General features: G+C 47.0%; 1 protein-coding gene across 2 annotated transcripts in view; it reads right to left on the reverse strand.

The window, feature by feature from the left end:
• hvcn1 (hydrogen voltage-gated channel 1) overlaps positions 1-13,547 on the reverse strand; it is a 56,087-nt gene that overhangs the window by 7,086 nt on the left and 35,454 nt on the right. For both annotated transcript variants that reach the window (XM_079263889.1, XM_079263888.1), the window contains 3 exons: positions 6,641-6,745; positions 6,333-6,564; positions 386-498 (listed from right to left, as the gene is read on the reverse strand). In XM_079263889.1, coding sequence (XP_079120015.1) covers positions 386-498; positions 6,333-6,564; positions 6,641-6,745 — 450 coding nt within the window. The remainder of the gene's footprint in view (positions 1-385; positions 499-6,332; positions 6,565-6,640; positions 6,746-13,547) is intronic.

Here is a 13,547-nt window from a genome sequence, read left to right on the forward strand (position 1 = left end):
GCCTGGGAACGCCTCGGGATCCCCCCCGCAGAGTTGGCAAATGTGGCTGGGGAGAGGGAAGTCTGGGCTTCCCTGCTTAGGCTGCTGCCCCCGCGACCCGACCCCGGATAAGCGGCAGAAGATGAATGAATGAATGAATGAATATAGTTTGTTCTTTTGTTTGGTTTCAGTTACCACAGTACCACAGTGGAGCTCCCAAATAAAAAAAAACATCACATTGTGCATTTCATGTTTTCACTATCTAGACACATTTACAAATGGGGGACAGTTTGTTTTTTCCCACAGTATGGTGGAGGTGGCCTGAAAGTGGAGTCTCCACCAGAACTCTGCATCAGACCCCTGGAAATAAAAAAGGCTTGTTAATAAGGAACGTGAAAGGAATCACCAGTTCGTCGCTGCGTTTCTGAAGCTCCGTCACTCTTTGGACCAGGTGGTCGTAGCTTGTCTTTAGCTTGTGGATTCTTTGATCTGAGCGAGTCTTCACCGAAACCAGGATCCCTGCAGCACATTAACATGTTGTCACAGTCAGGCCTGGAGATTCACAGTTTGGTTCTGCTGGCAGATAGCTTGGTGTTCCTGCCACCACCACACTTCATTGGCCTTGACATGTCTATCCATCCATCCATCCATCCATCCATCCATCCATCCATTCATCCATAATATTTATTTTTATAGTATTTATTTATTGTTATTTACTCAATCTTTTTCTCTGTTATTTCCCTGTGATTTTATAACATGTTAAGTCTGAAAGAGTTGAAAATAAAAAAGAAAATGAAATGAAAAAATGAAAAATTCTTCATTAATCCCCAAAGGGAAATATTGTAGTATATAATAATAATAACTAGAGGAGGTCTTGTTCCGGAGGCTGATGGCTGCTGGCAGGAATGATCTTCTGTATCTTTCAGTCTTACATCAGACCTGAAGAAGCCTCTCACTGAACACACTTTGTTGTTTCATCACTGTGTTGTGGAGAGGGTGTGAAGAATCCTCCATCATCTTCATCAGCTTGTGCAGCATTCTTCTTTGGACAATCAGCTCCAGCGGCTCCAGAGTTACTCCAAGCACAGAAGCAGCTTTCTGGATCAGTTTGTTGATTCTCTTCAAGTCTCTGGTTCTGATGCTACTACCCCAGCAGATGCTGCAAAGCTGACTGCACTCTCCACAACAGACTTCTAGAAGATATGCAACATCTTGGTGCAGACGTTAAACCATCTCAGCTTCCTTAAGAAGTACAGTCTGCTCTGACCTTTCTTGTAGATGTAGTCAGTGTTGCATTTCCAGTCCAGTTTGTTGTCCAGCTGAACTCCAAGATACTTGTATTCCTCCACCACCTCCACCTCCTCTCCCAGGATGGAAACAGTGCTTTGTTTATTCTTCTTCCTCCTGAAGTCAACAATCATCTCTTTGTTTTGCTGCTATTTAATATGAGATGATTGTCACCGCACCATTTAACAAATAGACTGACATGTAATATTACATGACATGTAACTGAGTTACATGGTGGTCCAATCCCCGGCTGCAGAAGCTGGCTCTAGGGACGTGGAACATCACCTCTCTGGTGGGGAAGGAGCCTGAGCTTGTGTGCGAGATTGAGCGGTTCTGGCTAGATATAGTTGGTCTCACCTCGACGCATGGCTTGGGCTCTGGAACCAGTACCCTCGAGAGGGGCTGGACCTTCTTCCACTCTGGAGTTGCTCATGGTGAGAGGCGCCGAGCAGGTGTGGGCATTCTCATCAGCCCCCAGCTTGGTGCCTGCACGTTGGGGTTTACCCCGGTGGATGAAAGGGTAGTTTCCCTCCGCCTCCGGGTGGGGGGACGGGTCCTGACTGTTGTCTGTGCTTATGCACCGAACAGCAGTTCAGAGTACCCACCCTTTCTGGAGTCCTTGGAGGGAGTGCTGGAGGGGGCTCCTTCTGGGGACTCCATTGTTCTGCTGGGGGACTTCAATGCTCACGTGGGCAATGACAGTGAGACCTGGAGATGAGTGATTGGGAGGCATGCCGCCCCCCCCTCTGGACCCAAATGGTGTTTTGTTATTGGACTTCTGTGCTTGTCTTGGATTGTCCATAACGAACACCTTGTTCCAACATAAGAGTGTCCATAAGTACACCTGGCATCAGGACTCTCTGAGCTGCAGTTCAATGATTGACTTTGTAATTGTATTGTCGGACCCGCGGCCACATGCCTTGGACACTCGTGTGAACCATGTACCGACTGAGACAGGGGACATTGAACCCGAGTGGGCTGTGTTCTGTGCCTCTATTGGCGGCCAACCAGAGCTGTTGCCATAAGGTCATGGTGCCTGTCGTGGTGGTAATCTCAGGACTCATTGGTGGACACCAGCAGTGAGGGATGCTGTCAAGCTGAAGAAGGAGTCCTATCGGGCCTTCTTGGCCTGTGGGACTCTGGAGGCAGCTGATAGGTATGGACAGGTTAAGTGGCATGTGGCTTCGGCTGTCGCCAAGGTAAAACTTCAGACATGGGAGGAGTTCGGTGAGGCCATGGAGAAAGACTTCAGGACTGCTTCAAGGTGATTTGGGTATTCTGTCTGACAACTCAGGAAAGCAGTGCTCCATCAACACTGTGGAGATGGGGAGCTGCTGACCTCAATTCGGGACGTTGTGGGTCGGTGGAGGGAATACTTCGAAGACCTCCTCAATCCTACCAACACGTCTTCCGATGAGGAAGCAGAGCTGGTGGACTCGGGTGGACTCTCCTATCTCTGGGGCTGAAGTCGCTGAGGTGGTCAAAAAGCTCCTTGGCGGCAAGGTCCCGGGGGTGGATGAGATCCGCCCGGAGTTCCTTAAGGCTCTGGATGCTGTGGGGCTGTCCTGGCTGACACGCCTCTGCAGCATTGCGTGGACATCAGGGGCAGTACCGCTGGATTGGCAGACTGGGGTGGTGGTCCCCCTTTTTAAGAAGGGGGGCCGGAGGGTGTGTTCCAATTACAGGGGAATCACACTCCTCAGCCTCCCTGGTAAGGGTCTATTCAGGGGTCCTGGAGAGGAGGGTCCGTCGGATAGTCGAATCCCGGATTGAGGAGGAGCAGTGTGGTTTTCGTCCTGGTCGCGGAACAGTGGACCAGGTCTATACCCTCTTTGGGGTCCTGGAGGGGACATGGGAGTTTGCCCAACCAGTCTACATGTGCTTTGTGGACCTGTAGAAGGCATTCGACCGTGTCCCCCGGGGGCTCCTGTAGTGGGTACTCCGGGAGTATGGGGTACCGGACCCCCTTGTGCGAGCTGTCCGGTTCCTGTACGACAGGTGTCAGAGCTTGGTCCGCATTGCCGGTAGTAAGTCAGATTTATTTCCAGTGAGGGTTGGACTCCGCCAAGGCTGCCCTTTATCACCGATTCTGTTCATAACTTATATGGACAGAATTTCTAGGTGCAGCCGAGGTGTTGAGGGGATCTGGCTTGGTGGCCTCAGGATTGGGTCCCTGCTTTTTGCAGATGACGTGGTCCTGTTGGCTTCATGTTGGGTCCTGTTGGGATGAGAATCAGCACCTCCAAATTTGAGACCATGGTCCTCAGCCGGAATAGGGTGGATTGCCCTCTCCGGGTCGGGAGTCAGGTCCTGCCTCAAGTGGAGGAGTTTAAATATCTCGGGGTCTTGTTCACGAGTGAGGGAAGGATGGAGCGCGAGATGGACAGACGGATCGGTGCGGCGTCTGCAGTAATGCGGACTCTGCGCCGGTCTGTCGTGGTGAAGAAGGAGCTGAGCCAGAAGGCGAAGCTCTCGATTTACCAGTCGATCTACGTTCCTACCCTCACCTATGGTCATGAGCTGTGGGTCGTGACCGAAAGAATGAGATCTCGTATACAGGCGGCTGAAATGAGTTTCCTCCGCAGGGCGGCCGGGCTCTCCCTTAGAGATAGGGTGAGGAGCTCGGTCATCCGGGAGGAGAACAGAGTAGAGCCGCTGCTCCTCCGCATCGAGAGGAACCAGTTGAGGTGGCTCGGGCATCTGGTCAGGATGCCTCCTGGACCTCCCTGGCGAGGTGTTCCAGGCACGTCCCTCTGGGAGGAGACCCCGGGGAAGACCCAGGACACGCTGGAGGGATTATATCTCTCAGCTGGCCTGGGAACGCGTCGAGATCCCCCCCGCAGAGTTGGCAAATGTGGCTGGGGAGAGGGAAGTCTGGGCTTCCCTGCTTAGGCTGCTGCCCCAGCAAACCGAGGCATAATCTAATAAATTGGTTTAAATGTATGCACAGATTTCTGGGAGAGTCTCAGAAGATTATAAGGTCTGCAGAGAAAATGTCCCTTGTCACTGTGTGTTTTTTAAATTTTTTACATAATTAGCCCAGCTAGCTGGCTGCTACCTCTGTGCTAGCTGTTCTGTTTGATAATGTTTGTTCTGTGGTATAGCAGAAACGTGTGGTTGTGCTGCTTGTGATGGCCTGGCCTTAATCATGTTTTTTTCTTTATCTGTAGGTAGGTAGGTTTGCTTTGGGTGGTTCCATTCATCAGTGCACCAGGCTGTAGAACACCTGCCTATATACGGCTGTGGGCTTCCTGCTCTCTATCCAGTAAGTAAATGTTTTCTTTATATAGCACCTTTCAAGATAAAAATTACAAAGCACTTTACAACAAAACATGAAAACTTTAAAACAACTGACTCACTGACTCAGCCGATCTCAGGCTGAGAGGAAGAGAGTTCCACAAAGCAGGAGCCACTGCTACAAAGGCTCTGTCACTTCCTGTTTTGAACCGCGTATGTAAAACAGCCAGCAGACCCTGGTCAGCAGATCTCAGGGATCTGCTGGGAACGTACGGCCTTAAAAGGTCCCTTATATAGCCAGGCAATTGGTTATGTAGTGCTCTGTAAGTTAGAAGCAGGATTTTGAAGTGCACTCTGTAAGTGATGGTGCACCTGGATAAGTCTGGACTCTCAGCCTGCAGCTTAGTTTGTTGGTTTGTTTGTTTGTTTGTTCAGACATTCAGACAGTGTATTTTTGTGGCCTTCCCTCATTGTTGTTGTTACGGCTTTCAGTGCGGGTCGGGACACTGCTCTCTTGGCCAGGCCACTCTTGGAAAATAGATTTCAAACCTTACTACGGTTTATACTGGTTGAACCAGCCTGACTCTTTTACTCTGTTGTTCCACGATGGTGGAACCCCCTGCCGAACTCTGTCCAATCTGCAGAGTCCTGATCTGCTTTTAAGAGCAAGATGAAGACTCAGTTGTTCAAGCAGCATTTCTGCTCTTTCTTTTTTTTAACCTCTGCTATTTATCAGAGGAGTTGGAGAATACGGTCCAGTTCTTCACAACAAACCAGCACTGAATAAGCTGCACACAAGACTATCTTATTTCTGTAATTTAACAAAGGGAGTGTTGCTGGGAAGAAAGCCAAAAAAAAAAAACCTTTCTGCAGCACAACCTGGATACACTTGCATCCAACTGGACCGGCAGCAGTCTGACCAGGACGTATCTATGACATCCTCTGGAGTTTCTGCTTACGTTGTTCTCACTCGCTGATGTAAGTCATTTTGGACTAAAGTGTCTGCTACATAGCTGTCAAATAGAAGAGAATGAAAATAAATATGAATGAAAAAGATACAGCATATAGCCTTAGCTATTCAACCCTCTTAGAGCAAGACCTTACTAAAGGTCTCTCCAACCACCTAACATTCATACAGCAGTACTACCAACGCTAGCAGGAGGGTGACAAGATTTGGCACAGAGGACACTGTGGGAGCAGGGGCTGGTTGGAGAGCAATATTAAACTGGCCTCTTTAATTTACTTTTATTTATTCATTTATTTATTTATTGTGTTTCGGCCAAAATTTTTGTAAATTTGTAAAGAAAGTCCTTACTGTGACTTTCAGTGTGGTGCTTTTATCCAATCAAACTTTATGAAGCCAAAAGCAACATGCCAAAGCAACACAAGTTGCTGTGCATAATAAAACCAATTCATGCATATTAAAAGCCATCACACCTTCACACACCATCATATTGCTGTTTAAAAACACACTCATATTCTTTCACACAGTCATGCGCACATAAACACGTATGAAACATTTTTAATGCATTGGTGCAGTTGTTCTTAAACTGTTCATGTAGGAGAGGATGTCTGGTCACCCTAGAAAAGTGTATTGCTCACAGACACAATGGCAGACTGACCAGGATAAAGGCAGTTAAAAGCTGAAGCACTTATTAGATTTCCTCATATTTACTAATCAACACTCCACAGCCTCTAACTGATCTTGTGTCTCTCTCTCTTTATTAGCAGACATGCTAGTTTTACATGGCTAATATCTGTAACTCTGGTCAAACTGTAACAAGGCTTTTAGAGGTTCTGGCAGCCTGTGCAGCTGTGGGTGGACTGACCGTTGATGATCCGGGCCACCCTCCAGAGTCGCAGCAGGATGAGAAGACCCATCCCATCAAAAGCATCTTCGTGGAAGATGAAGACAATGTCCAGCACGAAGGACACCACCACCACCAAGCCATCAAACACCTCAAACTTGTGCTGGAAGAACTCCAGGCGGTAAGCAAATAGCTTCCCAACCAGCTCCACCATGAAGAAGGTGAGAAGAGCCAGACTCAGGTAGTGGAAAACCTGCCAGACACAAACCAGGATTGGTTCTTCTGGGCATCAGATGGTCTAATTTCTGTGTGCAAGAAAGCTGCCTCACCTCAGGAGCAAGATGACCATGTTCCAGTTTGATGACAGAAAGATCAATGAGTAGCTCCGCCAGCACGAAGAAGGCATCCAGGACGACCAAACACACCACCAGAACCTGCAAACAAACCAAAACCAGTGAGAACAGTGGTAAAACTGGGAGAAAAGCTCCACTATTCCCATTAAACTGCTGTAAACTACACAGCTGTAGGGGGCGCTGTGATGATTACAGAGTGCCACGCCAAAGCTAGAACCAGTTGTAGCGCGTACGCAGATAAAGGCTCATCGCCTTTGCAGGAGCTTCATTCATGGCGCCTTCCCCTTCCAGCTTCAAAAGCTCTCGCTCGTCTCCGAGTCTTTCTACTAATTTCTTATTTCATTCTTATGTTGTTTTTTTTATTTATTTTCTGAAAATGTTTATCTTTACATACCAAGATCATGGCGGTTGCTCTGGTATTCTTTCTGTTTTTAAACACTCCTAACTTCACAGGTTACTGATGACCACATGCACAGTGGAGGTCCCATTGTTTACACCAGGAGTATGAAACTCCGGTCCTCGAGTGCCACAGTCCTGCAAATGTTAGGAGTTTCCCTGCTGCAATACACCTGATTCAAATCAATGGCTAATGAGCAGATTTGTGCAGAGTTTGATGTCAAGATCTGTTAAATAGGTCTGGACTGTTTTCAGGACTGTGGAACTCGAGGACCGGAGTTGCCTACCCTTGGTTTACACACACAGAAAACGTCTTGATCACTGAAAAACTGCTTGATCTGGAACAGGGAAGGTCAGTAAGCATGTTAACTGGTTCATACATGTCACTCTTGTGAAGGAGGATTATGTACATACATAAATTCTGATATGAAAGCTTGATGTTTTATGTTACTATTATGGGACCAAATATTTTACTCTTATTTACTGGACCAAATATTTTACTCTTATTTACTTTTGTATTACTTAAAATGGAGAAGAAATACTTATAAGGCCAGACCTCTGCTCTCTCCCTCTCCCTTCCTCTCCCTCTCCCTCCCCCGCTCTCTCTCACAGAAAGATTCCCATGTCTGTCTAAACTTTCTCTGCAGCACCTGAATGTGGAAGAATACAGAGCATTGTGTCGCACAAGACTCCGTGAGAATAACAGTAGAAAAGATAACGCTAAGACCTTGAAAGATAGCAGGAGGAAGGATGCGATTGACCATTGAATACAGGATTCAGTGTGACAGGGGAAAGGAAGACAATTCCATAAATGGTCATGCTGTGTGTGTATGTAGAGAACTTTTTGTGGGAACATTTATCCAACTGTATGTATCGCTCCACCTATGATGATTTAATAAAAACAGCCTGTTGAAAAGAGTAGGCAGAGTCCTGCTGCAGATCCTGGGGTGTAGGGAGCTGCACGGGGCTCTCCCTTTGCAAAGGCGAAATATACCGAAGGTACCGTCTGATTTTCTTCATCCAGCATCCAGCGAGCCCTGAACCTTGGAGAAGGCTGAGGATTGATTTCAGCGCTCCAAAACTCTGCAGGCTTCAGCACGTTAACTGGTTCATACATGTCACTCTGCAGGCTTCAGTTAGCATGTTAACTGGTTCATACATGTCACTCTGCAGGCTTCAGCACGTTAACTGGTTCATACATGTCGCTCTGCAGACCTCAGTTAGCATGTTAACTGGTTCATACATGTCACTCTGCAGGCCTCAGTTAGCATGTTAACTGGTTCATACATGTTGCTCTGCAGGCCTCAGTTAGCATGTTAACTGGTTCATACATGTCACTCTGCAGGCCTCAGTTAGCATTATAACTGGTTCATACATGTCGCTCTGCAGGCTTCAGCACGTTAACTGGTTCATACATGTCACTGTGCAGGCCTCAGTTAGCATGTTAACTGGTTCATACATGTTGCTCTGCAGGCCTCAGTTAGCATGTTAACTGGTTCATACATGTCACTCTGCAGGCCTCAGTTAGCATTATAACTGGTTCATACATGTCGCTCTGCAGGCTTCAGCACGTTAACTGGTTCATACATGTCACTCTGCAGGCCTCAGTTAGCATGTTAATGGTTCCTTCATGTCACTCTGCAGGCCTCAGTTAGCATGTTAACTGGTTCATACATGTTGCTCTGCAGGCCTCAGTTAGCATGTTAACTGGTTCATACATGTCACTCTGCAGGCCTCAGTTAGCATGTTAATGGTTCCTTCATGTCACTCTGCAGGCCTCAGTTAGCATGTTAACTGGTTCATACATGTTGCTCTGCAGGCCTCAGTTAGCACGTTAACTGGTTCATACATGTCACTCTGCAGGCCTCAGTTAGCATGTTAACTGGTTCCTTCATGTCACTCTGCAGGCCTCAGTTCGCATTATAACTGGTTCATACATGTCACTCTGCAGGCCTCAGTTAGCATGTTAACTGGTTCATACATGTCGCTCTGCAGGCCTCAGTTAGCATGTTAACTGGTTCATACATGTCACTGTGCAGGCCTCAGTTAGCATGTTAATGGTTCCTTCATGTCACTCTGCAGGCCTCAGTTAGCATGTTAACTGGTTCATACATGTTGCTCTGCAGGCCTCAGTTAGCATGTTAACTGGTTCATACATGTCACTCTGCATGCCTCAGTTAGCATGTTAACTGGTTCATACATGTCGCTCTGCAGGCTTCAGCACGTTAACTGGTTCATACATGTCGCTCTGCAGGCTTCAGTTAGCATGTTAACTGGTTCATACATGTCGCTCTGCAGGCTTCAGTTAGCATGTTAACTGGTTCATACATGTCACTCTGCAGGCTTCAGCACGTTAACTGGTTCATACATGTCACTCTGCAGGCCTCAGTTAGCATGTTAACTGGTTCCTTCATGTCACTCTGCAGGCCTCAGTTAGCATTATAACTGGTTCATACATGTCGCTCTGCAGGCTTCAGCACGTTAACTGGTTCATACATGTCACTCTGCAGGCCTCAGTTAGCATGTTAACTGGTTCATACATGTCGCTCTGAAGGCTTCAGTTAGCATGTTAACTGGTTCATACATGTCACTCTGCAGGCTTCAGCACGTTAACTGGTTCATACATGTCACTCTGCAGGCCTCAGTTAGCATGTTAACTGGTTCATACATGTCGCTCTGCAGGCCTCAGTTAGCATGTTAACTGGTTCATACATGTCACTCTGCAGGCCTCAGTTAGCATTATAACTGGTTCATACATGTCGCTCTGCAGGCTTCAGCACGTTAACTGGTTCATACATGTCACTCTGCAGGCCTCAGTTAGCATGTTAACTGGTTCATTCATGTCGCTCTGCAGGCCTCAGTTAGCATTATAACTGGTTCATACATGTCGCTCTGCAGGCTTCAGCACGTTAACTGGTTCATACATGTCACTCTGCAGGCCTCAGATAGCATGTTAATGGTTCCTTCATGTCACTCTGCAGGCCTCAGTTAGCATTATAACTGGTTCATACATGTTGCTCTGCAGGCTTCAGCATGTTAACTGGTTCATACATGTCACTCTGCAGGCCTCAGTTAGCATGTTAACTGGTTCATACATGTCGCTCTGCAGGCTTCAGTTAGCATGTTAACTGGTTCAAACATGTCACTCTGCAGGCCTCAGTTAGCATGTTAACTGGTTCATTCATGTCGCTCTGCAGGCCTCAGTTAGCATGTTAACTGGTTCATACATGTCGCTCTGCAGGCTTCAGCACGTTAACTGGTTCATACATGTCACTCTGCAGGCCTCAGTTAGCATGTTAACTGGTTCCTTCATGTCACTCTGCAGGCCTCAGTTAGCATTATAACTGGTTCATACATGTCACTCTGCAGGCCTCAGTTAGCATGTTAACTGGTTCATACATGTCGCTCTGCAGGCTAAAGTTAGCATGTTAACTGGTTCATACATGTCACTCTGCAGGCTTAAGTTAGCATTATAACTGGTTCATACATGTCGCTCTGCAGGCTTCAGCACGTTAACTGGTTCATACATGTCACTCTGCAGGCCTCAGTTAGCATGTTAACTGGTTCCTTCATGTCACTCTGCAGGCCTCAGTTAGCATTATAACTGGTTCATACATGTCGCTCTGCAGGCTTCAGCACGTTAACTGGTTCATACATGTCACTCTGCAGGCCTCAGTTAGCATGTTAACTGGTTCATACATGTCGCTCTGCAGGCTTCAGTTAGCATGTTAACTGGTTCATACATGTCACTCTGCAGGCTTCAGCACGTTAACTGGTTCATACATGTCACTCTGCAGGCCTCAGTTAGCATGTTAACTGGTTCATACATGTTGCTCTGCAGGCCTCAGTTAGCATGTTAACTGGTTCATACATGTCACTCTGCAGGCCTCAGTTAGCATTATAACTGGTTCATACATGTCGCTCTGCAGGCTTCAGCACGTTAACTGGTTCATACATGTCACTGTGCAGGCCTCAGTTAGCATGTTAACTGGTTCATACATGTTGCTCTGCAGGCCTCAGTTAGCATGTTAACTGGTTCATACATGTCACTCTGCAGGCCTCAGTTAGCATTATAACTGGTTCATACATGTCGCTCTGCAGGCTTCAGCACGTTAACTGGTTCATACATGTCACTCTGCAGGCCTCAGTTAGCATGTTAATGGTTCCTTCATGTCACTCTGCAGGCCTCAGTTAGCATGTTAACTGGTTCATACATGTCGCTCTGCAGGCCTCAGTTAGCATTATAACTGGTTCATACATGTCGCTCTGCAGGCTTCAGCACATTAACTGGTTCATACATGTCACTCTGCAGGCCTCAGTTAGCATGTTAATGGTTCCTTCATGTCACTCTGCAGGCCTCAGTTAGCATTATAACTGGTTCATACATGTCGCTCTGCAGGCTTCAGTTAGCATGTTAACTGGTTCATACATGTCACTCTGCAGGCCTCAGTTAGCATGTTAACTGGTTCATTCATGTCGCTCTGCAGGCCTCAGTTAGCATTATAACTGGTTCATACATGTCGCTCTGCAGGCTTCAGCACATTAACTGGTTCATACATGTCACTCTGCAGGCCTCAGTTAGCATGTTAATGGTTCCTTCATGTCACTCTGCAGGCCTCAGTTAGCATTATAACTGGTTCATACATGTCGCTCTGCAGGCTTCAGTTAGCATGTTAACTGGTTCATACATGTCACTCTGCAGGCCTCAGTTAGCATTATAACTGGTTCATACATGTCGCTCTGCAGGCTTCAGTTAGAATGTTAACTGGTTCAAACATGTCACTCTGCAGGCCTCAGTTAGCATGTTAACTGGTTCATTCATGTCGCTCTGCAGGCTTCAGCATGTTAACTGGTTCATACATGTCACTCTGCAGGCCTCAGTTAGCATGTTAACTGGTTCATACATGAAGCTCTGCAGGCTTCAGTTAGCATGTTAACTGGTTCAAACATGTCACTCTGCAGGCCTCAGTTAGCATGTTAACTGGTTTAGACATGTCACCCTGCAGGCCTCAGTTAGCATGTTAACTGGTTCATACATGTCACTCTGCAGGCTTCAGCACGTTAACTGGTTCATACATGTCACTCTGCAGGCCTCAGTTAGCATGTTAACTGGTTCATTCATGTCGCTCTGCAGGCCTCAGTTAGCATTATAACTGGTTCATACATGTCGCTCTGCAGGCTTCAGCACGTTAACTGGTTCATACATGTCACTCTGCAGGCCTCAGATAGCATGTTAATGGTTCGTTCATGTCACTCTGCAGGCCTCAGTTAGCATTATAACTGGTTCATACATGTCGCTCTGCAGCCTTCAGCATGTTAACTGGTTCATACATGTCGCTCTGCAGGCCTCAGTTAGCATGTTAACTGGTTCATACATGTCGCTCTGCAGGCTTCAGTTAGCATGTTAACTGGTTCAAACATGTCACTCTGCAGGCCTCAGTTAGCATGTTAACTGGTTCATTCATGTCGCTCTGCAGGCCTCAGTTAGCATGTTAACTGGTTCATACATGTCGCTCTGCAGGCTTCAGCACGTTAACTGGTTCATACATGTCACTCTGCAGGCCTCAGTTAGCATGTTAACTGGTTCCTTCATGTCACTCTGCAGGCCTCAGTTAGCATTATAACTGGTTCATACATGTCACTCTGCAGGCCTCAGTTAGCATGTTAACTGGTTCATACATGTCGCTCTGCAGGCTTCAGTTAGCATGTTAACTGGTTCATACATGTCACTCTGCAGGCTTCAGTTAGCATTATAACTGGTTCATACATGTCGCTCTGCAGGCTTCAGCACGTTAACTGGTTCATACATGTCACTCTGCAGGCCTCAGTTAGCATGTTAACTGGTTCATACATGTCGCTCTGCAGGCTTCAGCACGTTAACTGGTTCATACATGTCGCTCTGCAGGCCTCAGTTAGCATGTTAACTGGTTCCTTCATGTCACTCTGCAGGCCTCAGTTAGCATTATAACTGGTTCATACATGTCGCTCTGCAGGCTTCAGCACGTTAACTGGTTCATACATGTCACTCTGCAGGCCTCAGTTAGCATGTTAACTGGTTCATACATGTCGCTCTGCAGGCTTCAGTTAGCATGTTAACTGGTTCATACATGTCACTCTGCAGGCTTCAGCACGTTAACTGGTTCATACATGTCACTCTGCAGGCCTCAGTTAGCATGTTAACTGGTTCATACATGTCGCTCTGCAGGCCTCAGTTAGCATGTTAACTGGTTCATACATGTCACTCTGCAGGCCTCAGTTAGCATTATAACTGGTTCATACATGTCGCTCTGCAGGCTTCAGCACGTTAACTGGTTCATACATGTCACTCTGCAGGCCTCAGTTAGCATGTTAACTGGTTCATTCATGTCGCTCTGCAGGCCTCAGTTAGCATGTTAACTGGTTCATACATGTCGCTCTGCAGGCTTCAGCACATTAACTGGTTCATACATGTCACTCTGCAGGCCTCAGTTAGCATGTTAATGGTTCC

This window comes from Telmatherina bonti, assembly GCF_933228915.1.
Source record: "Telmatherina bonti genome assembly, chromosome: 24".
NCBI lineage: Eukaryota > Metazoa > Chordata > Actinopteri > Atheriniformes > Telmatherinidae > Telmatherina > Telmatherina bonti.